This window comes from Rhinolophus sinicus, linkage group LG01 (genome assembly GCF_036562045.2).
Source record: "Rhinolophus sinicus isolate RSC01 linkage group LG01, ASM3656204v1, whole genome shotgun sequence".
NCBI lineage: Eukaryota > Metazoa > Chordata > Mammalia > Chiroptera > Rhinolophidae > Rhinolophus > Rhinolophus sinicus.
In genome coordinates this window covers 60,492,047-60,519,382 of record NC_133751.1, presented here as the reverse complement: position 1 = coordinate 60,519,382, position 27,336 = coordinate 60,492,047, and the positions used below count along the sequence as shown (strand labels likewise).

Below are 27,336 nucleotides of genomic sequence, written 5' to 3'. Positions count from 1 at the left end.
AGCGTGTGAGCAGAAGAGCTGTATGCCACTTCTAGGCTGGACCCATAAAACCTCCTGTGAGATTCTCCACACTCTCTTGCCCACTCTTCTGGCTAGATGCAGAGGGTCCAGCAGAGGCTCCAAGGCCTAGGAGACGATGGAGCCATAAAATGGAAGGAGACTGGGTCCCTGAAAGATAACGGGAAGGTTCTCCACCTGTTCAAGAATTTTTGAATTGACTCTGCTTGAGTAAGAAATAAACTTTCCCTGTGTTAAACCCTTGGGATTAGGGGACTTGTTTGTTATAGCAGCTACTGTTACTTACCCTTACAATACAGGTTCACTTTCCAAAAGAAGTGTCACATATTGATTGCCTCTTCTAAGTCTGCTTATTTCAGTCTTTTGACTATTGCCTTGATGGCTAGACATCCCTGCGGACTATGGCCACATAGCCCCCTTCCCCTCCATTCAGCAGCGAGGCCAGTCAAGGGTCTATCCACAGAGGCTGCCAGGTCAGGAGGCACTGTGCGAATGACACATGGCGTCCCAATAGGCTTCCACTTTAGTAATCACAATCCAGGATGCCCGAGACTTGCTCCCTACACCGTTTGTGCCAAGTCAGCAAGAAAAGCCAATCCCGCCCTTACCCTTGCTTGAACATCACACAACTTACCCCGAGGTTTTGGAAACAACAGGCTGACCATGCTTCTTCACAAAGCCCCCTGCAAGTAGGAAACAAAGAGAAAGAGGCTTGAAGAGTCAGGTCTGAGCCACCAACTTGGAGCAACGAAAGTCAGCGAGAGTCGACAACCAGGGTAGGTGGGATAATGATGGAAACGGTTCACCCTGACTGAGCCCGCATGGCTCTGTGGTGGGTACTTTACATATATCTTGCATGATTTCCTGTAATAATTTCAGGAGGCTGGTACACTATCATCCTTCTGTTTTTTAAGTAGATGAGAATAATGAGAATCAGGGAAATGAAGTCACCCACTCAAGTCACAGAGCCAGTGACGGTGCAGGAATGCATCCAGGTATGCCTCTTCTAGAACACGTAACCATTCTGCTGAGCTGTCATATGCCACTGGAGCATCTACTTTGGGGATTATCTTTGGCCATCCAAGACCTCTCTAAAAAATGACCCCGTTGAAGGGAGAAAGGGAGAGGCACGTGCATCTCTCTTACCAAGTCTCTTCATGTTAAACACAATCAATTCTGCATCTTTCCACTAAGGCCCTGCAAACAGCAATACCTGGAATGCAGCAGATCACTGGAAATAAGCTACCGTGGAGCCAGCACGTCACCCGAACCTGTACCAGCAGCACACTGGGCACTGCCAGTCCCGGGTGAGGCACTGCTGTGCTGGGCAGGAAGCAGTTAAACAGCAAACTCAGCAAGGCAGCTGGGGTCAGCTCGTTTTATCCAGCTGCTGCTGCTGGCGAGGGAGGAGTCATCATGTGAACAGAAAGGGACTATAAAATGGTGAGGTATCTGTGAGGAATAGGGAGAGGAAGAGGAGGGCATTTTGAGATGATCAGCCTGGAAGTTGTTCTTTGCCACAAGCGGGGAATGTTTATAAAACCCCGCCCGAGGCACACACAGAAAGGGCAGACCACATTTCCTGATACCAGCAGGCAGCTGCTGGGGGAGACCGAAGAGTGTTTACTGGAAAAGGGTGGATTCCCTTCAATTCCAACCCTGATCACCTCTGTATGAATGAATAGGAATGAAGGATGAAGATCGTGGCTGAGTATTTCTTTCGGCCATATCTGGTTTAAGGTTTCGCCAGAACCTTAGTGAAAAAGGATTAATAACAAACACCGCAGCACATTTAAGTGTGACTCCCTATGGATTGGCAATTATTGTCCATGCATTCTGTGTAACACAACTACTTAGTGAGCTATACATAATTTCATTCCATGATGTGGGTTTGGTCCGTGTCATTCAATTCTGTTCTAGGTTAAAAGAACTTCTAAGCTGACAGGAAGCTTGGGGTCCTCCCTGCTCTGGGAGGACCCACCTGACCACGGCAGTTACGCTGCTGGGGCCCCTCAGACACTGCTGGAGGAACTGCAAACGTGTCTTCTTAAAAAACATTTGAGCGAATGAGAATCCTAAGCTCTAAACATGCTCTGCTCTTAGACCAGCAACTTCTGCCTCCAGTCAAAGGAAATGATGCTTAAGGGGGAAAAGCAAATTTACAAAGCTGTTCACTTTGGTCTTTTTTGTAACAGTAAAAACTGGAAACAGTGCAAATGTCACAAGGTAGGAAGACAGTAAGTGGGTAAGTGAAGTGTACAATTAGCATCTTAATCTGCTATTCAATTATGTTTAAGAATATATGGAACACAGAAATATATTAAAACATTCTATCATCTGCTCTGAGGACACTCCAGTTGAGCTGTGGGCCTCCCCACTCCATGAGCTCCGTCCTGACCACCACCTTGCCAAAGCACTACCGCTAACCCCCCTCTCCCTCAGAGGCTCTGTAGCACATGACATACGGGCTACTCCCCTTCAAAGCACTTTCTCCTCCAGACTCTCCTGTATTTACTAGGCTGCCCTTTCTTCCTCAGCCTCCTTCTCTGCTCCATCTGTGCATGTGGGAATGACCAAGGCTGCACCCCGGGTCCTCAGCACTCTCGGCTCTCCCCCAGGAGGTCTTGGACAGCCCCACAGCTTTAACTATCATCTGTAAGCTGATTACGTTGGAACCATATCCCCACTGCAATGTATTCTTCATTCATCAGAGGTCTCCAGAACAGGGACCAGTACATTGCAGACATTCCAATATTTGTTACATAAATGAATTTTACGAAAAAAGAGCAGCATATAAAATGTCCTATTCAATGTGATCATAATCAGGTAAAAATAAAATACTCCAACATAGGAAAACAACCAGAGGAAAATATATTGAAATGTTGTTTTGGGGCGGTGGGACATGAGTAATTTTATTCAGCTGTATTTTGTAAAACCTATAAATATAATGCAAAGAAAAAACAAAACGTGACCTCATTATCAAAAAAAAGAAAAAAAGGTAGGGGGTAGGGAATGGAGAAAGAAAATTTCAAAAGGAGAAAGGTGCTGGCATCCAAACAGAAGGGCCATCCAGGCTCCGTCCCACGTATTAGCTACACTCATATACCCAATCACTAAGACGCCTGCCTAAAAATGTCCATGTACCATTCATGGCACTTAGCACGCTTCTGTAACATTTTGGAGTAAAGACTTGATAAATCTTTTTCAGTTCATTTTGGAGTAAAGATTTGATACAAATCAGACTGATCAACTGATGAACGCGTAAACAAAATGTGGTCTATGCGTACAATGAAATATAATTTATGCATACAAAGGAATAAAGTAATGATATATGTTACAACATGGATGAACCTTGAAAAAATTTGCTAAGTGAGGAAAGCCAGACACCAAGAAATGTATCATTCCACTTATATGAAATGTTCAGAAGAGGCTAATCCATAGAAGACAGAAAGCAGATTAGTTGTTGCCACGGGCCGGGGGGGGGGGGTGATGGGAAGTGACTGCTCAGTGGATATGGGGTTTCTGTTTGGGGTGATCAAAAGTTCTGGAACTAGGCACAACACTGCACAACATTGTGAATATACTTAATGACAGTGAATTGTATACTTTCAAATGGTTAAAATGGTAAATTTTATATTATGTATATTTTAACAATAAAAAATATTAGACTAAGCATCTTTAAAACTCCTGGGAGCTAAATATCTTAATCCAAAGGCTAAAATTCCTTTATTTCTTAAAAGATAAAATAAAGCAATAAATATGGCATTTCTTCAGAGACTAGCAAAAGAATGCTGTTTGTAGGTATTTCCGTATCAGAGTACGAGCAGTTTATGGTAAGATCCAAAGTTAACACATAAAGCAGTCAGCTAAAAATGGAATTGAGGAATGCTTATTTTAGTGTGTTAACAACACAGAGTGCACATCAAAACAAAAAGAGAATTTGAGTTAAAATAACTAAAAGGGTCTATTTATAGGCAAACAATTTGAAGTTACAAGTTGTCAGATAAGGCAAAATTAATTTTGTGAAAGTATGAAAATCTGGCAGAACAGCAAGGCTATGTAGAAAAATAAGTGGAGAGGGGGCTAAGGTAGAATGCCAAAAATAGAAAAGTTAAGAGAATCGGTGAAGACAGGATCAAGTTAGTGAGGGCAAAAACGGCCAACGCACTGAAGGTATTTAACCACTAATCTTAGATTTTTCAAGGACAAGTAAAAGAGAATGCTGCCAGGTTTCAGTCGTGAAAAGCTTAACAGAGGAGGGAACCTAGCACTTTTTGTCAAAAGGGCATAGAAAGCCTGAGTTGGGACAGAGAAGGCTGCTGCAAAGGGGAATAATGAGATCAAGACGGTAAGGAGAAGAAATGCTTCGCAAAATGCCTGATGACGTAACTTATCATCCAAACAGGGACTCTCGACACTGAAAGGGACATAATTAATAATTCTGCCAGGACAACAGGATTAAACCAAGACCGTTCCCGGCAAACCAGCAGGCAGTCACACTACTTGTAGCCAACTCCAAAGTGGACTTTAAAGATTACTTAAAATAGTGGTTCTTCACTTAATCAGAACAAATGCCCACTTTTTATAACACATATTGAGCAATGCCCCCTGGGCTATCCTGAATTGGAGTTTGCTGATATATATATATATATATCTTCAAAAAGAAAATAAATGTAAAGGCCCTAACTATAATATTAAGGAAAAATAAAAAGTAAATTATAATATTTATTTCAATATGTAAATTTTTAAAAATATGTATATGTTGCTATATGACTATTTCAATATGTACACGTCCAGGCACATTAGAAGACATAATGAAATGGTCAGATGTTTGCATTGATTCATATGCATGTTTGGATTTAAAAGTGAATGATCGAAAAACACTGTACAAATAGTATAGAAAAACAAGAGAACAGTATACAGGTGGATACCTAAAAAATGAGAAAAATAAAAAGTAGTGTTAGCAGTATTATATGTCAATTACAGCTCAATAGAGAGAGAAAAAAGAAGAAAAATTAATCAAGTAAAAAAGAAAGTAGTTTTAGGATAAATCACAGAGCAGACATATTATATGAAAAAGAAAGAACGAAAAAACTTCAAAGAAGATTACTTAGCAAGACAAGTTACAGATCACTGAAGTAGAGAAAATGAAAAAAATAACAGACGGTAAGTGTGGTGTCAAAACAATTTTCTATTTTATGACATGGGATCTTTGAAACCTCCTTTGTACTAAAATACTGATTCAGTTCCTATTTTGTATAAGGCATTGGCCAGAGCTTCAACAAGTACGCTGACGGGCATAATAAAAGCTGGAATAAAATGTGAGTAAGAGAGAGGCAAACTGCTTCAAAGCAGGGAGACGGGACATCTCTTTGCTGGGCCTTTTGAAGATCCCGAGTTTCAACTTAAAGGCAACAGATCACTGGAGGATTTGAAGGGAGGAAATAATAAAATCCCATCTGAATTTTTTAAAAAAGATATTTAAACAGCAATGTGGAGATCAGAATGGGTTACGAGAGGAACTGAGAACAGCTGGGAATTTATGCAACAGGACAGAGATGATGGCAGCCAGGACCAGGATGGTGGCAATGAGGACAAATGACAACTGCATGGCAGATGGCACAGCAGGATTTGGCGACTGACTGGAGAAGGAAAGGGAGTACTTGAGAATGACTGAGGTGGCCTGGCTGCCCTCCTTTCCAAGGAGATGTGGGCTGTCACCTGTCGAAGTTTCAGCTCTGTCTTCCTGGGGCCACCAAAGTCCTAACCATAAATGTGAACTGGCCCCTCCCAGAGGCTGCCTGCCACTATATAAAGGGGCCTCGTCCTATACAAACTATTCATTCAACAGTCTCTATTCAGACAGGGAGCTTTGGAGTTCACTGTTGTAGTCCCTTCTTGCTGGAATGTACACAGGTCCTTTATTCTTCTACTGTGACACTCAATAACAAGTACATGTGACACTCCATAGAGGCTAAGGAGGTCAACGCAAGGCACCAAGCAGACATCTCAGGAGTTCTGTTTGGGACTCCAGGAAACTGACACAATAAAGAATCAATTCTTTCTCAGGGGTTTAAAATAAAATATCCACCACTTAGAAAACAAATGATTTCCTGGTCATCCATGAACAAAATAGTCATGTCTTACCCAATGAGTTCAAAGGAATGGTGACACCAGTTTTGTTTTGGAGGGGGGGGAACAGTTCAATAAATTGTGGCCAGCGATCTCTCAATTGTCTTAAATAAGTACTCTACGATGCTCTGCAGAGAGAAAATAACTCTTTATAGAGGCCAAGACTCTAATCATCCCAGCTCACTTTCCTAGAGCCACTACTTTCCATGGCGATTCCCCAAACACACTAAGCCAAGTCGCAAGCATTCCCGTTAGTACTTAAGTTATAAAGATTGATTTTGCATCATTTTATCAGAACAGAAACAGAAAATTTTACCTCCAGTTTGAGCCCCCCTACCCTCTGCAGGCCGGATGTGTGAGTTATCTGTCTGCTGTCTGCTATACAGGTGTCTGAGCAGAAGCCATGCAGCGTACGGGAAGGTATTTTAAGCGTGGTTCCAGAGAAATTCATTGTCCTAATAAGCAACTCATTTTTGTTGGGGATCATATAAAATGACAGTGTATCAAAGACTGATGGAACACATGAAAAAACTGTGACCAGAATGCTTGTAATAAACCCAGGCATTCAGAAAAATAAAGGAAAGGTGAGAAAAGGTTTGAGGCAAACGGAACTACACAGCATGTCCCTCTGGCTGTTACTAAGGGGAGCAGTTCATCCAGAGAGCTTACCTGCAGGGTGAAAATGGACAAGCAACCACTGATGGGCAGAATCCAGTCTGCTCATACGCCGCAGTGGATATGTCTCTAAACACTGCCTGGTCTCATGCTCCAGACCTCCTACAGCCTTTTCCTGCTCTGTCCTTCAGCTTTGTTTCTCCCCCCTCTCTGCTTCTACCTGGCTACTCACCTACCCCCTACCCCAGGCCCAAACTCTCTCCACTTTCCTCCCAGCCCCAGCATCTAAATCACAATCTGCCATCCAAATCGGGCTCATTCTTCTGGGACAAGCCCAAGTCCCTCCTCCTCCAAGAAGACATTACAGACCATGTCAGCCTGCAGGGGTCTCGTTCTCCTGAGTTTACAGAGCCTATTGCCACTCATTTGACAAATAAACCCATGCTGCCTTGTGTTTTTGCTTAGCTTTTAATGTGTCTACATTTCATCTGACCAACCAGGTTCTTGCAGAAAGAATTTGAGAGAGTATTATGTCTCCCACACAGTAAAAGTTAGCACCTCGTAAATAAATCCTGATGTTGAATCTCAACTGCAGTATCATAATGAAATATGAGGTCAAGAAAGTCAGTCTCTTGAGGGCAATCACCAGGTCTTGTTGCTCTTAGATCCCAGCGCAAAGTTAGCACATTCAATAAAATTTGATGAATAAAGAAGAGGGTAGAACTATGAGCCACTGAGAAAGCACCAGGGATGGAGATGGGAGGAGGGGATGGTGGAATCAGAGATGGAAAGAAAGAAAAGATGGCAGCATCAATGGTGGAAATCACAGCTGGGCCAGCAAGGGGTACTGGTGTATATTTTGGAGGGAAAAAGAGACAAATGCAAAGTGGAAGGTGAAAGTAAAGGAAGAAAGGGAGTCAAGGCCAAGGAGATTTGGGAGACATCCTTCAAGAATAGAATGAGACCAAGTACTTTGTCATCTAACTCTTCTGTCTGGCAAATAAGTGAGGCTTCTGCCAAGGCAGGCTGGATACACAACTATTTTACAGCAAAAAGACTAGTGGGGCTAAAAGAATAATGTTCATCTCTACCACATTTATATTGTTAATTTTGATGAGACAGAAAAGGGTAAAACACTGAGAGCATTTTGATTCTGACTACGTTTTAAAAAACGAGGGCATACGCTCCTAAAAAAAGGTCAGCAGAGAGTGTTACAGACTAAAGAGAGTTTATAAATAATATAAATGGGAAATACACTTACAGGTCTTTAAGAAGGTAGGAAATTTAAGATAAAAGGAGACAGTACAAAAGAAATATGAGAACAAAAAAGGAGAATCACGACAGACATTCCTGAGGAATACAATAATTTAAAACTCGGCCAATATAAACAGACAAGGGCCAAAATACATAATGTCATCAACCTACCCCAATGTGAAAATAAAAGGGACCCGAGAAATCTGTCCCTGAAAAATGGGAATCACAATAAAGATGGCATGGGAATATTTCCTACGGAGTCACGATCACCCAAGAATGATGGTGTCCGTGGCGCCAGTCTAGCTGGACAAGAAAACAGTAGGGCCACTGTTCTCCCTTAAATCCCACAGCCTGGGGTCATTCTCTTCTGCTGCCACATCTAGGCGGGTTGCCACCTGACCCTTTCTCTCTCACATCATTCAGGGAGCCCTGGATTACAGGACAGCGGTGTGGTGGGGGTGCACACAGCAGAAGCGCAGTACTGAGCGCGGGTGGCTGGGGCGGGGAGGAAGTGTGTTTGGAAAGGAGATGGGCAGGAGGCCATCCCCAGGGCGACAGCATGAGCCCAGGCTTTGTTTTGAACAGGGCAACTGAACAGCAAAGCAAAGACGACAGCTTTGGGCAACCCACGGAGCCCGTGGTGCGGTAGAGAGATGAGCAGAGGAAAACCTTTATCTTTCTGGGACAAAGGAACAAAAGCCAAACAAGCCAAGGGAGATGAGGGGGTGAGGTGAGCCCCCTTCTATCATTCCATAGGCCAGTGCACCATTAAAAGAGCCAACATGCTGATACCTCTGGTTTGGATTTGGGAAATGCTTTCTGTGTGGAAACAACTGTTTCTCAGTCATTTTCCAGGAAACCGACGCTTACAGACAGAAGACCAATGGCAACCCCCTCCGCTTCCGTGAGATTTTGCCTAAACCAAATCATGTCATTTTCCTCCTTGACACTTTCCAATGGCTTCCCGTCACCAGGGACTAAAGGCCCTACGTGGTCCCACACTTACCTGCCTCTCCAGATGTATCCCCACTCTACCTTCACTCACTCTGCTCTGGCCCCACCAACTTTGTTGCTGTTTCTCATTCTTAAACATGTCTGCAAAACTCCCACAACTCTTTGTGGCTTTATTTCTGGTCTCAGGAGCAGACTCAGGTCACATGCAGGGAGAGCCAGAGTGATGCAGAGTGAATGTCTCAGGAAGAAGCCCTCAAGTAATGACAGACAGGGAAATGGTAGATAAACACGCCAGCCCCCTTGCCCCTCAGTTAACTCTAAGTTCCTAGGGCTGCTCTTCTCCCTTAGATCCCACGACACGAGGTCACTGTCCCTTCTGCTGTCACATTCTAGGCGGCCTGCCCCCTGGCCTTCTCTCTCATGCATGGTCAGAGGGCACTTAATTCTACTACCAAAGTTGTATCTGTTATTTATAGTCTCTCTCTCCAGTAGAAAGTCAATGCCAAGAGGGCAGGGACCCCATCTGAATTGCTCTATTACCAGTACCCAACACGGAGAGGAGCAGACTGGTGAACAGAGCGATGGATGGAGGGATTCGCTTTTTGCTCCTGGGAGACATTCTAGGATGAGGGGCCAGAGACAAAAGTGGGCAGCCTTAGAACCCATCACCTACAGGGGAGGAAGCTGGGGAAAGAACTCCACAGGAATGGAGGCAGAGGAGGAGGCACCTACATGAAGGACAGGCTGCCTGACAGAGAGAGAAGAAAGTGTGATGGCCAAGGCTGGATCGAGAAAGAATGGAAGAAACAGGTTTTTGTCCCTATTTATTTATTGCAAAGAAAACTCCCCAAGAGGAGGGAGCTCCTGGCTAAAGCTATACCCCACCAAATACATATTCATTATTTTCAGTTATTAAAAAAAAATGTTTGTTGCATTCTTATACAGAGTGGCTAATGGCTTGGAATTTATTTTTCAGAGATGAAAATAATTTTTTTCCACTTTCTCTGAAACTATTACTCTTGCTACTCCTCTTCCCCTAGAATAATCCTTTATTTCTCAACATCACCTTTAAAGTTTAACTCACTGCCCAGTGCACCAGTCAGATCAGTCGTGGCTAGGGTAACCATGTAATTTATTATCCAAGCAGAGACTCTTCTGAAAATCAAAGGAAGCTCTATTCAGAATCACATTGGCAGAGCAGGCATTGGCAGAAACTGGGATGGTCACCCTAATGACACCTGCTCTGACCATGGGCCTGCAGAAGGAACAACCAGCTGGCAGCCATGCTTTATGCTCATTACTCCACCCTATATATCTCTGCAGATTGGACCCATGGTGGTACCTGTCCTAAACATAACCAACCCCACTCTACCAGCAATACAGAGTAAGGGCTGAATGCAAGTTAGCTATGATTATGTCACACCTGGCTTTTTTTTTGCATTGTATCTTTTTTTTTTTTAAATTAAAGTTTACTGGGGTGAATTATTAGTAAAGTTACATAAATTTCAGGTGTACAATTCTGTAATACATCATCTGTATATCACATTGTGTGTTCACCATCCAGAGTCAGTTCTCTTTCCATCACCATATATTTGATCCCCTTTACCCTCATCTACCACCCTCTCCCCGCTTGCCCTCTGGTAACCACTAAACTACTGTCTGTGTCTATGAGTTTTTGTTTCTTCATCTGTTTGTCTTGTTCTTTAGTTGTTTTCAGTTTCATATACCACATATCAGTGAAATCCTATGGTTCTTGACTTTTTCTGTCTGACTTATTTCGCTCAGTATAATAACCTCAAGGTCCATCCATGTTGTCGCAAATGGCACTATTTCATCTTTTCTTATGGCAGAATAGTATTCCATTGTGCATCTTCTTTATCCATTCATCTATCGAAGGACACTTTGGTTATTTCCATTTCTTTGCCACCACAAATAAAGTTGCAATGAACATTGGAGCACATGTATCTTTACGGATAAGTGTTTTCAGATTTTTTTTGGCTAGATACCCAGGAGAGGGATTGCTGGGTCATATGGTAATTCTTTTCTTAATTTTTTGAGGAACCTCCACACTGCCTTCCATTACAGCTGCACCAGTCTGCATTCCCAGCAACAATGTATGAGGGTTCCTTTTTCTCCACAGCCTCTCCAACACTTGTTATTGTCTTGTTGATGATAGCCATTCTGACTGGGGTGAGGTGATATCTCACACCAGTTGGAATGGCTTGTGGTTTTTATTTGCATTTCTCTGATGAATAGTGATGTTGCACATTTTTTCATATATCTATTTGCCATTTGGATGTCCTCTTTGGAGAAATGTCTATTTAGGTCCTCTGCTCATTTTTTAATTGGATTGTTTGTTTTTTCTGTTGTTGTTGAGTTGTATGAGTTCCTTGTGTATTTTGGATATTAACCTGTTATTGGAAGTGTTGTTTGCAAAAATCTTTTCCCATTCAGTTGGTTGACACTTGGCTTTCTACACATTTTTTCTTGGCTCTGTTGCTGCTTTCTCACAACTTACAAACGCACATATTCCCATTCTGCCTTTCCAGCCCACATCACGTACCCACTGCTAACTCTTATAGCATCTCTGGGTTACTTAGTTGATATTTCCAGTACCTAGCTCAAAAAAGGTGTCAATCAGATTCCATGAAGTAATTCAGGAATGTTACAATTAAGTACTTAGTGGGTGTGATGGTTAATTTTATGTGCCCACTTGACTGAGCCACGGGGTGCCCAGATATTTGGTCAAACATTATTCTGGGTGTCTCTGTGAGGGTGTTTTTGGATGAAATTAACATTTAAGTGGGTAGACTGAGTAAAGCAGATGGCCCTCCCTAATGTGGGTGGGCCTCATCCAGTCAGTGAAAGACCTGAATAGACTGAAAAGCCCGACCTTCCCTCCAATACCAGGACACTCCTCCTGCCTGATTGCCTTTGAGCTGGGACATCGGTTTTTTCTTGCCTTTGACTTGCACTGAAACGTCAACTCTTCCTGGGTTTTGAGCCTGCTGGTCTTGGGACTGAAACCACATCAGCTCTTGTAGTTCTCAGGCCTTTGGACCTGGAGAGGAACTACACCACCAGCTCGCCGGGGTCTCCACCTTGCTGACTGTGGGTCTTGGGACTTCTTAGCCTCCGTAATCATGTGAGTCACACGTACACAGGCATACCTTGGTTCATCGTGCTTCACTGGATGGCGCGTCACAGATGTTGCATTTATAACAACTCGACGGCAGTACCGTCCACCAGCATAAAGATTATGACTTGCTTCATCGGGATACTCGCTTTATTGCCGTGGTCTGGAAGCAAACCTGCAGTGTCTCCGAGGCACGCCTATATGCACCATCTACTGCTGTTTCTCTGGAGAACCCTCACACAGAAGGTAGAAACATTAGCCAGCTTGTTCTCAAACTACTGGTCCCTGTTTGCAGCAGTATCAGCACCACTAGGAAACGTGTTAGACATGAACATTCTGGAGCCCATCCCAGACCTACTAAATCAGAAACTCTGGGGCAGGGCCTGGCAGTGTGTGGTTTCAGCAGCCCTCCGCGGGATTCGGATGTGTGCTCACATTTGAGAAGCACTGTACAGGCGAAATGTATCAACCTGTAACTAACTGCATCCTTCCTTGCTACTCAAAGTGTGCTCTGTGGCCCCGCAGCACAAGCCTCGTTGGGAGCTGGTTAGCACTGCAGACACGCGGGCCCCTCTCCAGACCTACGGAACCAGAACTGCACTCTGACATGGTTCCCGAGGTGATTTGTGTGCCCCTGTATTGGCACTAAATCATTTTTTAAGGGGAATATGAGCCATCCTGAGGCCCGGATCTCCTCTGAGCCTGCCAATGTGGCTCTCTCCGGGCTCCTGAGCTCATGTCCTTAAAATTAGCCCTTTATTACTTGAAATGACTTAGGTGACTGTCTGGTCCCTGAAAGACAAAGGGCCTTCTCAGACTCAGACCAGCGGGTGTGGGGCCCATCCACTTCAGCACCACCCCTCACTCCAGCCCACACCCGAGGCTCTCTCTGTGAATCTGAATGCCCAGGATCACTCACTACCTTGCTCGGACATGTGGGTTTTTCTTCTCTTCTTTCTCTGCGTAAGCCTCGTCGGTCACTATTCCAATGGGAACCTCTAGGGCTGTGCTGTGTAATACGGTAGCCATTACCTACGTGGGGTTATTGAGCTATGTCTAGTTTGAATTGAGATACGCTGTGTCAAATACACCCCAAATGTGGAAGAATGAATGTAAAATATCCCGTTAATAATTTCATGTTGATTATGTTGAAATGATTGTATCTCGGATATGTCCCGTTAAGTAAAATATTTTATTACAATTGATTTCACCTGTTTCTTTGAATGTGGCTATTAGGAAACCTAAGGTTACACACGTGGCTCACATTATATATTTCTAAGGACAGTGCTGGGCTAGAGGACAGGCCTGTGGCCCCTCCATTTAGGAGAAAGCTCCCAGAGGGCAGGCACCATGTCCTTTCCTTGCTGTGCCTCAAACCTCTGTGACCCGCCCTCTGGAGGTGGGTGAGTGTCAGGGCAGGCTTTTGAGAGCCTTTCCGGGGCTCAGACTAGGGCTGCATCCCACTGCATGAGGTCACAAATGGTCCTGTTGTTAAGGCGCTTGTCCTCACAGAGGATATGGCATGTTTCTTGGCCCCAGCTACCAAACTGGAACCCAGATGAGGAATTTTTCTCCCTACTCTCCACGCCAGGATTTTCCCCTGGAAGTAGTTCTCAGGATGTGACTACCAGGCTCAGATATAACAAAACTACCATTTACTGGGTGCCTACTTTTCGCCAGTGCTGCACTAATCCTTACACGACCCGTGGGACAGCCATTAGTTCCAGCTCACAGAAAAGGAAATAAGGCTCTGAAAGGTTAATTTCCTCATAGTTAGAAATTAGTGGAGCTAAAATCCAAGACCATTTGATAACACTGCCTACTAAACTTGACCACTAGGGGGTCAAGAGGCTCCACATATGAATTATACTCTTAATTCCAGGATCTCTGCTCTTTCCAAGCGAGAAGCATAGCACAGAGAGCTGGCAAGAAGGCAGGGATCTGCTAGATTCCGTTGGTAAGAACTGGGCTACCCTGGCACAGTCAACAACTTATCCATGGCAGAAGAGACCAGAGAGGATCTTTCCAGGCCTATGGTCTGTCAGGTGGCCCCAAACCACACATCAGCTGAAACTGGCCTTTGATGCAGAAGCAAAATGTACACAGGGCCATTCACAGTTAAAGAGGCTGCAGCCTTAACCATTCTGTCTCCTAGGGTTAGAAGACATACAACATCTTAAATGGTCTGGGCCTGAGTCACCCCAAATTAAAACCAAAGGGGAGGGGTCAGGATTGAGAGCCCCAGCCTTCTGTCATTCCGCTCTCCTGCCTTGTTTCCTGCCCCTGCCTCGAGTACCACGACCTACGAAATTTGTTGAGACACCAGACTTAACTTCTTCAATGATGGGAATTAAAAAAAAAAAGGTTTTATACACCTCCCTTGCACTCCTAACCCACCCCATTCTTTCCAATGAATCACAGAAAACAAGGGCTAGCCCAGGCTGTAGAGACCACTGAATGCAAACCCTTTATTTTGCAGAAACAGTGGTCCAGAGGTTTAAAGTCACACATCCGCTTGAAAAACGTTGGGACAGAACCTTGGCCCTCTGACTCTGAATTCTCCGTTTCCCTAGCTCCGAACAGAAAATCAGAAAAGGGGTGTTACAGACTGGATTTGTGTGTCCTCGCCCACATTTATATGGCGAATCCCTAAGCCCCAGTATGACTATAGTTGGAGACAGAGCCTGTGAAGGTGTGATCAAGGCTCAAAAATGTCGGAAGGGGGGGCCCTAATCCAATAGGGCTGGTGCCCTTATAGGAAGAGGAAGAGACTCTGGAGCCCGCTCTCCACCGCGTAAGAACGCAGTAAAAGGGTGGCTATCTGCAAGCCAGGAGGAGAGTTTTCATCAGACACCACACCCTGTCGGGCCTTGATTTTGGGCTTCCAGCCTCCAGAACTGTGAAAAAAATCAATTTCTGTTATTTAAGCCATGTGGTCTGTTATGGCAGCCGAAGCTAATACATTGGTATAACATAATTTTTGTGGGCCTTAGCTCAAAGTTTGCGCATCGAAAAGTACATAATGCAGGGGAAAGCGCAACACCAGAATTGGCTTAGATGAGGGCCATTCAGAGACTCTGACTGGGGTCTGCTTTCCATGGGGAATGCCCCAGCCCACAGGCATCGGAAGGTCATTAAAAGAAACAGGTCACTCCGTGAAAGAATTTGGGGAACGTATCCAAACTACGCATATTCTGTTCCGTGAAACAGCTTGTGTGTACTTCCATGAAGTTGGAAAACAGGGAAACATTGGCCCAGGTGCCCCGGCCACCTGTGGAACTTTCCTGGGCTACCTTAATCTTCACATACAATGTCCCCTGACACGCAGGTTGGGAGGACTATCTTCTGTGAGAGGAGCAAGTGAGTCTGACCCTCTGGTTGCTAAGCCCTTAGAAAGGCCTGGAAGGATGGAGGGAAACCTGCCATATGTCTGAGGGTCTGACGACATGTCCTTTCAGACATCAGGTCTTTAGGCATCAGCTGGCAGCCTGAACTGGGAATGGTCTCCCCGTGAAGCAGCTTCGGCAGGTGGGGGATATACTCGCAGCAAAGGAAATAGCTTTATTGATGGTCAAATGTTTTTCCTGGCAGTTTTAAAGTTAATAGAATTTTTTTGTAAGTACAAAGGAGAAAACACACACAAAATAATCAGTGTTAATACGTGGGTATGGTTATCTCCTCTATATTTTCTGAGTTTTACAAACTTTTTAATAATGGGCATGTATTACTTTATAATGATGATAATAAATATCATTCATTCATTCTCTAACTATTTCAGCATCTATCACGAAGCAGGAGGTTTTCTAGACACTGGAGATACAGCAGTCAACAAGCTAACGTCCCTGTCCTCCTAGAGCTTCCAGGTAGTGGTAGAGGGTGGAGGAGATAATAGACTGTGAGGCAGTGCTGAGTCCTAGAGAGGAAAACTGGGGTAGAGTGAGAGGATGGAGAGTCCTGGGGAAGGGGTTCTCTCAGGGGACACCTGAGCAGAGACCTGAGGGCCTGCGTCAGGAGAAGGGCTGCGGAAAGAGCTCTTCCTTAGACTTGAACAGCAGGGTGAAGGCCTTGAGGCCTTCCGCTGGAAAGAGCAGGGGGCCAGCGTGACCACAGTGGAGAGAGGGGGCGAGATGGTAGGAGACGGTCTGGAGTGCCAGGCAGTGGCCAGACTGGGCAGGGATTCGTAAGGAGTCTGGTCTCTTTCTCGGTGTGAGGGGAAGCCATGGTAAGACTGGAAAAGGAAAGTGACGTGACGGGTAACTTGACAAATACTGTCTCGTGGAACACCTCCCTCGTTCACAGGGACCACATTTCCCCCATTAGAGTAAAAGGTCCTGAGTGCAGGGATGGGTGTACTTTCTCTCATGGGCGCCTCTCTCAAGAGAGGGCTGGAGCAGGAGCTGTGGCCTTGGGGACGTGGACGGCTTACCTCCCACCACGGCTCACTCCTCCTGGGACTCACCTTCTACCGTCAACTCCACTGTCACCTGGCGGGCACCGCTACCATTGGTGGCTTCACAGGTGTACTTCCCCTTGTCCTCCTCACGGACAGCATGAATCACAAGGCTGAAACTCCCCCGGACACCACAATCCAGTAGGAAGCGGCCCCCACTGGTGATGGGTTGCCCGTTTCTGTGCCACGTCACCTGGGGCTCTGGGTAACCCCGGACCTTCAGGAAAAAGAAGAAACGGTGAGAGCTTATATTTAAGGCATACTTCCTATCTGCTAGGTACTGTTCCGAGTGCTTTACATGTGTTCTTTATTCCACATAAAAACCCTTGAAGCAGATACGACTTCATCTCCATTTTCCAGATGAGGAAATTGAAATGCAGAGAGTTTGGGTGGATTTCCCGAGGTCCCGGAGGTAGAATGTGGCCGAGTCAGGCATCCTGGCTCCACAGCCCACTATACAAGTGATTCTCAAGCCTGGTTGCATATTAGAATCATCTGGGGGAGCTTTAAACCTGTATATAAGTTCCCAGGCCACACCGCAGACCAGTTAAAACAGAACCCCAGGGAGCAGGGATGAGCATGGGGGTTTCAGCCTGGTGCTTCCTACACTAGCATGCAAATGACTCACTTGTTAAAATGCAGATTCTGCTTCTGTAGGTCTGGGATGGGGCCTGAGATGCTCCAGTGCACACAGGCTCTCAGATGATGCTGATGCTACTGGTCCCCAGAACTCACCTTGAGTAGGAAGGTTCTAGCCCTGAGCTGCCCCTACGGCAGCCACGAGCCACGCAAGGTGAAGGAGCACTTGTGGTGTGGCCTGTCCTAACAGAGCTGCACGGTAAGTGTAAATTATACACTGGGTTTTACAGACTGAGTAAGAAAACGGAATGTAAAATAACTCGATAATTTAAAACTATCGAGGACATGTTGAAAAGATAGTCTTTTTGACATCGTGGGTTAAACAAAATGTATCGTGAAAATTAATTTTGCCTGTTTCTTTTTATTGTTTTAATGTGGCTACTAGAAAAGTTACTACTATGTATGTGCCTGGCTTGGTGCTTCTGTTGGGCAGTGCTGCCCCAGACGCTCTGTCTTTCTCTGAGAACAGTGAGCAGCTAACCTCTGTTGAGTGCTAAGTGTTAAGTAAGCACTTTCCTGAGTACTCGATGCATCTGAGCCTCAGAATGACTTGTTCAAAGAGAAGGTACTTCCCCAAAGAGGGGGAAATGCATGGAGAGAGAAGTTCCAAGAAAAGAAATCACTTGGAGTTTCAGAGAAAGAAAAAGTTCCCGAAGAACCCTCAAGCTCCTGAAACTCAACAGGCCCTTCAGAATGAACTCATTTTTGGAGGAACAGGGCTCAGTGTAGCCCAGCGACACAGCCTGGGAGCCTAGAATGGGGCACATTAGCACTGGCAATGCACAGACAGCACAGAAACCTCCTGAGAAAGTTGTCTGCATTACAAAACAGTCGTAGCACCAGCTTTTATCCATGCAGCCACCCCGAGACAAGAGAGAATGGATATGGATGGAGCAAAACCGAAATTCGCCAGATGATCCCAAATTACATTCATAATGAAAGGCTTCAATGATCTACAGCAATAATTGTCCTCACCCCTCGCCCCCCAGTAAGGTCAGAGACGATGCTCTATCAGCATGTGGGAGGAAGGGGGCGGGCGATGGAGTGCGCACGCGTTTCTGGGCACCAGAGCACAGTTCATTCCTTAAGCAGCTAAGAAGAAAGAACTGTGCTGAGCGAAGCACTATTTGTCTTTGGACAGCGTGGATTTCCCTTCCCAGATGTCCAGCCCCGAACTCATCCTTAGACCTGTTTCTCAGCAGCCAGGATACAGATGTCTTCCTGGGAAAGGAAGCGTGGAATAACAGGGAAAACCCCAAGTAAACAATCCCCTCTTTGGTTATGCTCAGGCACCCCTTCTGTGACAGTTTAGGAACCTCACAAGGCCTGCCTCCCCTCCTCACTAATTTGTAGTCAGATCTCAATGAAAAAGAAAAGAAAAAGAAAACACACACACACACACACACACACACACACACACACACACACAAAACACCCAAACTCCAAATCAATATTACCATCTTATTTATAATTCCTGGAAGCAAACAAAAACCCCTTTCCTATCAAAATCTAAACTATACTCATGACAGATTTAATACGTGCGAGGGAATGCTTAGATTCTGAAGTCACTTTTCCCCAGAAGCAGACAACAGTGTCTGAAGCAATCGAAGGCTCACTGAAATACATATGTCCCACCTTAGGCTGCTGGGGACCACGTTAGTGGACAGATAAGGTCTCACATCTTATAATATGAAATGAAGTGGGAACAGAGGTTGTCTCTGGGTCTTTCCTCTTTTTCTATTATTTTCTGATATTTCTGCAAATAACACACCTGGGTTTTGTAAAATAGAGAAATCATTTAAATGAAAATGTGTGCCCTTTATATTATTGTGTTTATAGAATGAATGTATGGCACAAACATTAATTTGTGGAGGTGCTCAAGGTACTTCAATCTAGCAAGGGAAATAAAAACCCTACACAAGTAAACATCATGCATGTTTGAAGGTGACAAATGCTGCGTACTCATGTAAAATCATGCCATTTCATGGCACTATATCTTGGCACAAAGATTCATGCAAAGGAATGTCGGACAACAACTACTATTAAAGTAGGATTCTTCTCTGTTAAAGCATATTTTCAGGAAACAACTCAGGAAAGAAACTCTTTCCTACAGAAGGAAGCCCCTGGGGTGTCTGGTCACATAGTGAATTTGCAAATCATCGCAATCTTCTCCACTCTGTTAGGCAGGGCCAGCCGAACCTCCAGACTTCTGTGCGCTTCAGAGAAAGGGAGTGCAGAGCACTGTGAGTGGCACAGATAAATCATTAACTGCACCAAAGGCGTACTTAGCATTCCATTAGCAAGTACGCTGGCCCCCTGCAGCAGTGCCAGCTCAGGTGGCACATCAGACCCCTAGGCATCAATGATTAACTGGGGACACTGCAAGTGTTCCAGATCTCAGGGACACAGCTCCCTCTTTCCCTTTCAATTTTCCTCTCATTTTACACACACACACACACACACACACACACACACACACACAAATTTACCTCTGAAATGTCCTGTTAAAATAAATATCCAGGGATTTTTAAATATGCTGAAACTGGCACCTCTTAGAAAGCTGCGGTTTGCAATGGGACTTTTGTACTCTTTGCATCTGAAGCAAAAGCAGGAATTTCTGTGACCTTGCTCCGTTCCAAGGTCTGAATGATTTGCAGCTCCAGTTCTTATCCTCCCAATATGGAAAAAACTTGTCCAACCACTATTTAACATTACCTAAAACTCAGTCAACTTCAAGAAAACCCATTTTTACTGTCTGCCCACTATCCTGGGCCCCTGGGTGGGGAAGGAAGAGAAGCCTGGGTTCACATCCCCGGGGTACATGATGACGGCCCTGCCCTCCCTGGGTGCTTTATCTGCCTTCCCCACACGCCTTCACCAAGAAGCCACAGCTGGGATTTTTACAGCTTGGTTTAAGACCACACTAAAAACCCACTGATGCTTTAGTTTTTAGAGGGCCTCCACGTATAGAATCTTATTTAATTTTTGCAACACTCTGAGGGAGGTGTCTTGAGTTGGGTTCCTCAGAAGCAGAATCTGAAATAGGGATTCAGGGACCCCTATCTGCGAACCCTTAGCCAATACTCACTGCAGCTGGGAAGGGGTGTACCCGCCTGGTGGTCTGGCAGAGGGGAGGTCACTAACAACATCTGTGACAGCACACAATGCCAATCATACTGAGCCCAGACAGCTGAGGAAAGGGGCCTGGAGAAGTCGATGGTTTGCCAGTGACTTCACATGGCAGGTTAAGTGGCAGATCTGGCACCACAATATTGGTCTCCAAGTTGAATGCCTGTCTGTCCATGCCTTACTGGTAGCTCATGTTTTTGGTGAGAAGAACACTGTAGAACCCAAAGCATTAATAAGTGTCTATCTCTAATAGACCCTAAATCTCTTCTGGGTTAAAGCAGTATCTGCTGTCCACTTTGGAAAAAAGTCAAAGGGTTCACTAAAGATATAGCCATGCCACAGCAAGTCCTGGGCTATTTTCTTAGAGTAACAGGACAGTGCCATAGACTGAATGTTTGCATTCCTTCCAAATTCACAGGTTGAAGTCTAAGCCCCGACATGATGGTATTAGGCTGAGACCTTCAGGAGGTGGCCAGGAGGGAAGAGCCTTCATGAATGGGATTCGTGCCCTTCCACCACGTGAGGACACAGCAAGAAGACAGCCATCTATGGACCAGGAAGTGGGTCCTTACCAGACACTGAATGTGTAGGTGCCTTGATGTTGAACTTCCCAGCCTCCATAACTGTGAGAAATGCATTTCTGTTGCTTAAGCCACCCAGTCTGCACTATTTCTGTGAAATACCCTCTCAGATAGGCAAGACTGGTGCTACGCGTGTGCCCAGGACACAGAGAGGAGAGCATGAAAGCTGGAGCCTGCGTTCTGGGTCTCGCGTGGCTTCCTAGCCTCTTCCTTCCTTTCACTGAAAAGAAAACAGCTCTTGATGTCTAAGGTCCTCTCCGTCTCGGAAGCAGTGTGGTTCTAGAGAGTGACCCACTTAGCCTCCGCGGGAAGATTCTTTCCTCTCCCTCCAGTCTCCTCTGCGTCCCGCCCACAGCCTCAGTCCCCTCTAATCCTCCAGATGGGAAAACCAAGTGACCACAAAAAGGAATGCTCATGAACGTGAACGGGCAGCCTTGACTTTTCACCATAATGAGTTTTTGGAAACAGCCCCAAAGAGGGTCATTCGAAGGAGAATCGTGTTTTCGCCACAGTAACCACATTTAATTGGAGGTTGTGTTCTTGAACTAAAGCCTGGGATCAAATAAATCAAGGGCATAACCGACAACTTGTCATAAAAATAAAGATACAGTAACCATAACCCCTATAATAATTTAAAACAGTAAAACTGTGTTCCAGCTCTATAAAATGTCCTAAAAAACCTTTATGGCCTCAAAAGGCCTTTAAAAGGAACGGGGGTTTGTTCTAAGTGTGTTGGATGGTGAGGAGAAAGCTGGGAGGCAGGCAGGCAGCTGCTTGCTGCTGCGTCACACCTACCTGTCGTATTTGAGGGAGTTATTCACAACTCAGTGTTGTCTTAAGATCTCCTTAATGGCTAAAAGTGAAACATTCTTAAGTGCACTGAGTCTCTTAAGGTTTCTCTGACATGCGAGGAGGGCTTTCAGTCAATTCCAAGGTGCCCAGGACAGGCTACTAGAGCCTGAGCCCAGAGCCGTGGCAGGTTCTCCATCCCCACAACCTCCGCAAGCCTCAAAGCAACACATCTGCCTTCTTAGCTCGGTCAGCGGCAGACAGGGGGGTGACTTTGCTGTTTTGGATGATCTCCTGAGTGTCTTTTGTTCCTGGGTGGGCCTGTCCCTGTACGCACACAAGCCCACACAGCTGCAGGGCAGAGCTGCAGCTGAGGCCCTGCCCATGTCAGGGATGGAGGGAAACCAAAAGGGGAGAAAGGACTGAGCTGAGGCCGCCCGGCAGGACACTGGGGAGTAGGGAAGGTACATAAAGAAAACCTCAGCAGTGAACTAAGAAATCCTTAGGGCCGGGAACAAACAGATTGGAGGGGCTGTCAATACGTATTTCCTCAGATCTTGATGAGTAACTGAATAGATTCTGGGAGAGGCTGAGCCTAGAGGATGGGACGTTAAGGAAAACGCGGACAGCTGTCTCCCCCAAGCTGGACAAAGCTGCTTCTGCAGTATGACTGTCTACTTGCTCCTAATTGCCTGCCTGCTTGCCTGGATGTAGCACATGGCTCTGAACTCCTCCCTTGTTTCCAGGCAGCTTCTCCTATGATAAATGACTAGGACAGAGCTGGGGATTTAAAAACTGAAAAGGAATAGGAAATAAGCCAATGGTGCTGAGGAATTAGTTGACAGACTCATCTGCTCCATCTCCCAGGATCAGCTCACTCAAAAAATAAATGGACATGGAGGCACAGAAAGGAGAAGTAAAACATTAACACCTCAGACAGATGAGAACCAAAAAAATGCCTATAAAACTTATATCATGGATATAGCAGGAGAGTGAAGAGTGAAGCGTGAGCCATGGGCATGGCATGACCACACTGAGGGGCCTGCGTCTGTGTCAGCAACTGGCACCCGGCCCATTGGACAGGCAGGAACTTAATTAAGGCTTTGAATAATCCCATTGCCAACCGTCAAAAGCCTTAACTGAACCCACAGAATCCATCAGGAGGAGATCAGACCAACTAAAAGCAGCAATTAGTGAGAGGTTTCAACTGCTGGATGCTCCCTGTCCCTAGTCCAAGTTGTGAAACAGTGAGGACAAAAGTGGTTCCATGAAAAATAAAATCAGATGTAGAGAGTCGCTTCTCAAACTGGCCCAGCAAATGCCACGCGGGTCTTCAAGGACAAAGGCTGACATTCTCTCTCTGTGATCATCCAGTCTCACGTTTAGGGCAAGTTTTCCAAATTTTCTTTTCCTGTGGCCCAAGACACAGACATCCCCACACACTGACATCTGCAACTCTGAGAATTTCTGGTTTCTCTCACCTCGTAGAGAGCGAGACAGTTTATAGCTTGATAGCCTTGGATTACACCTCGGGCTCTTCTGACCCTTTCCCTGAAAAAGGATCCATTTCCTTTTACCTAGATCAAGCTTATCAATGCATGCACCTTTTTGATTTCCTTTTAATGATACAAGCACCTAAAAGCCTTTGAAGCCGTCCAACAAAGAAACAGAATTCTACGTGTAATCGGGAACCTCTCACATCAGCGTCTTCTTACTTCTTCCAAAGTCATAGTTTTCACACAAAAACAAGTGTCCTTCTGTTTGAATCCTCTGAGATGGCTGTGGGATTCCAGCCGCATTGGGAGCCTCTTACACAAGGTCCTGGGGTTCTGGCTTTACTCCCTCTCTTGAAAGCTTCCAGAGACACAGCATCTGTAGCTGGTAAGGCTGGCCTGGGAGCTCACTCCCGTTTCTACTACCAAGTTGAGATATACTCTCAAATATACTAAAATATTAATAAGAGGCATGTGGCATTGTAGATGTTTAACAAATTCGTGCTGTGGCTTGTTTTTTGTGTGTCTGTGTGTTCAATTTGCTCAGTAGCTCCTGCCCCCGTTCCCAGTGTAAGCTGCACACCCCTCCTTTGAGGAACAGCTCCCTTTCTTTCTACGCACCACAGTGAGTGTCTGGTGGGGATGTGATCAGTCAGCTGCTTCCTGGCCCAAGTGCTTGGGGCTCCAAAAACGGGCATGTGATCCAAGCCTGCCAATCAGAGCTCTTCCCTGCAATTTTAAATTAGAATAAAGGAGACCAAATGGTGTCTTCATAGGGATCCCCAGCTGGAAAGATGTCAGCCTGAAGAAGATGGCGGGAGTCATCTTCTCCCATCCCTGACCCCTATTTTCTTGCCCCGATCCAAGAAGAAGAAGCCATCAGCAAAATAAGACGTCACACACCCGGTGAAGAAGAACAGAGATGGAGGCACTGCCTGACAGACCTGTGGTGGATTCCGGATCCACTCAGTTACATGAGGTAACACATCTCCATTCCTCAGTCCAGATGGAATTGATATCTGTCCCTTGCAAACGAGAGGCCTAACTAATTCAGGAAGGAATGGCCTCTGGAATCAAGACAGACTTGTATGGGGATGCTGGCTGCACCAATCACCAGTTGCCTGACCTTGGGCAAGTTATTAGGTTGGTGCAAATGTAACTGCGGCTTGAAAGGTTAAAAATAATTGCAAAAACTGCAATTACGTTTCCACCAACCTAATATTTAATTTACCTGGCCCTCAGTTTATGCCAACTGTAAGATGGGATGATACCGGTATCATCCGGAAAAATTTATAATCGAATGAGATAGCACATGTACAACAGCACATTAATAAATTCTAAAATCCTCTGTCTATTCTTTTCTTCAAAATCAGTAACTCTTTACTGTAAGGTCCCATAGAATCCATTCAGCTCCCAGCTTTCTTAAAAGCATGAAACTATTTGTGCCCTAAGAAATGCCAGTACTTGTGAACTTCTGGCCTTACTACGACTCATCATACACAATGTACATTCTTATAGACAACTTTAAGGAATTCCGTTTTTCGATAAAAACCAAACACTTTGAGAACAACTTATGCCTCAGCTGAACCGGCTTATTATTTTTAAAGAATAAAGCCCATTAGAAAAGTGATCGTTGTTTTTATGTAACATCATAAAGCACATCTGAAAACAAATATCCAGCCTGTAGTTTTGATGACTGTGCTGTCATTCCGCTCCTGTAATACCATGTGCACCTTTGAGACAGAGACCATTCCCTTGATTTCTGCCTCACTGACTAATGCAGCCCTGGAATTTCAAGGGCATGGGCGAGTGTCAGGAAGGAAATAAATCTGGGGCAATAAATCTGGAGTTCCTAGCCAGTCCTGGTAGGACCTGGAGACAGAGAGACATACCTCACTGGCAGAAGGGATGCAGCAGACGGCCCCTCCCCAAACAACACACAGACCACTTGGCAAAGCCTCCTGACCCTTGGAAACAGCAGAAGCCAGATGCCGTAAGACTCTGAAACTGGCCACCGATTGTACTGGGAAGGTCCTGTCCTGGGAGGACTCTATGAGGATGAGGTAATTCTGTTAAAAAGCAGAGGTGGGCAAAACTCCCGAACATCTTGACTCGGTCCCTTGGTTTAATGTCAGATGTTTGGTCTCTCCAGCTGCCCGCGGACCCCAACACCTACTGTAGACGCATGTCACTACACAGAGCATGTGTTTTGCTTGGACTTTCCCAGGTGGTAGGCTGCGAGTGAGGGAGCGTGAGCAGGTGGAACTTTGCAAATAGGACCCTTCATGCCACCTGAGTGCCTCTGGGACACTGTCAGAGAACACCTGGCACAAGGGGCAGAGAGCAGCCATATGAGTTTGCTACTTTGTGGCAGAATATCTCCTCCAGGCCCAGCTCCCCAATGGCATGCCAGACCGGGAGTCAAAAGTTGCTCCTTGTGCAATGTCGTGTCTGACTGCCCACCAGGCTGAAAAGCACAACCGAACATGTTTTCTTCACTTGTCTGTATTCTCGCCAAGACAGTACATGCACATGGTCAAAAGGTACTGTAAGTCAAAACAACAGCAAAAAAAGCAGGACTCCGTTCCACTCATCCCACCCTTAATTTCTACTTTCTTGAGGCAATCGTTTTCAACTCTTTTAGCCATTTCTTCTGGCATTTTCTTTCACAGGTCTAAAAATAGTCTTGCACAACTACTATTTTATCCTTTTTTTAATTTTAGACATTGTTTCTTAACTTCTCTGTATAAAATATGAGATTTTAGCTCCCAAATCTCCCCCCACATAAACCCTTCCCCTACCTCCCAATAATTACATCATACTTTTTATGTCAATGTGTTAGTGTTTGCTTCATTTTAACTTCGCTCACTGCCAAACTACATAGTATATTACAATTAAATTTCTGGAACTTTAAATTTTTCCTGGAGTTAATAACTGCCATACTTTTGGTTTGCTTCGTTTTCTTAAGAACCCCAACTTCTCAAGAGAGCTATAAAATTCTTCTCAGTAATGGTCAAATGCATCAGATAAGCAATTCATCAGTGGCTTTTATTTTTTTTTCTCCTTTGCAGATATCCCTCCTGGAACATTCTATTACCTTCCTGCAATCTAAACTGGATGTTTTCTAGGCTTGATATGGGAACTTCCTTTCATCATCCTCTTGGAAATTTCTCGGTGTATGCCACCATTTGGGTTGAACATGTCCTCTTCCAGGGGTTTCTTAAGGACGAATGGATAGAAAGTTAAAATTTTTTTAATCTGGTGGGTGGCCAGTTAGCTCAGTTGGTTAGAGCGTGGTGCTCTTAACAACAAGGTTGCCGGTTTGATCCCCACATGGGCCACTGTGAGCTGTGCCCTCCACAACTAGACTGAAACAACTAGTTGACTTGGAGCTGATGGGTCCTGGAAAAAACACACTTAAAAAAGAAAAAAAAAAACATTAATTTTTTTTTAAAAATCTGGAATCTGAAAGTGTCAGTATCTATACCCAACTTACAGCTGTTCTAAGAATGGAATTATAGATGGAAAACTTTTTTCTTCAGAAGTTTGAAGATACTACTTCATGGCATTTGAAGGAAATGCTTCTGGCATCCAGTGTTGCTATTGAGAGGTATAATGCCATCCCATGCTGATTCTTCACCTGTGACCTAGTGTGTGTGTGTGTGTGTGTGTGTGTGTGTGTGTGTGTGTGTGTATTTTCCTTTCAAACTTTTAGCATCTCCTCTTTATCCCTGATATTCTAAAATTTCATGATGATTTGCCTTGGTGTGGGTCTTTGTTCACTCACTGTGTTGGACCCTTAGAAATAGGTCTTTTCGTTACTGGCAATGCATGTCTTTCAATTTTGAGGATATTTTGTGTTTTGGCAATTTTTCTCCACTGTTTTTTACTATGTTCTCTTTATGGAACTTCTATCAGCTAGATATTAGCCCTACTAGACTGACCTTCTAACATTTCCTTTCTCACTTATTTTCCACCTCCTTCTTTTCATTCTGTCCAGGAGGCTTCCTTGACTTTATCTTCCAACCAGTCTTTTGAAGTTAAAGTTATTATTTTGGCTATCATTAACTTCAGAAAATCCTTTTTTTTTTTTTAGTTTTTTCCAAACTGTTCTGAATAATCTTCTCTTTTTATTTAATGGAAGCA

At 44.8% G+C, this 27,336-nt stretch overlaps 1 protein-coding gene across 5 annotated transcripts in view; it reads right to left on the bottom strand.

Moving 5' to 3' along the window:
* The window catches only part of MYLK (myosin light chain kinase), a 241,530-nt gene that overhangs the window by 112,861 nt on the left and 101,333 nt on the right, over window positions 1-27,336 (bottom strand). For all 5 annotated transcript variants that reach the window (XM_019738977.2, XM_019738976.2, XM_019738974.2 and 2 more), the window contains 2 exons: window positions 16,569-16,776; window positions 653-701 (listed from right to left, as the gene is read on the bottom strand). In XM_019738977.2, the coding sequence (XP_019594536.2) occupies window positions 653-701; window positions 16,569-16,776 (257 nt within the window). The remainder of the gene's footprint in view (window positions 1-652; window positions 702-16,568; window positions 16,777-27,336) is intronic.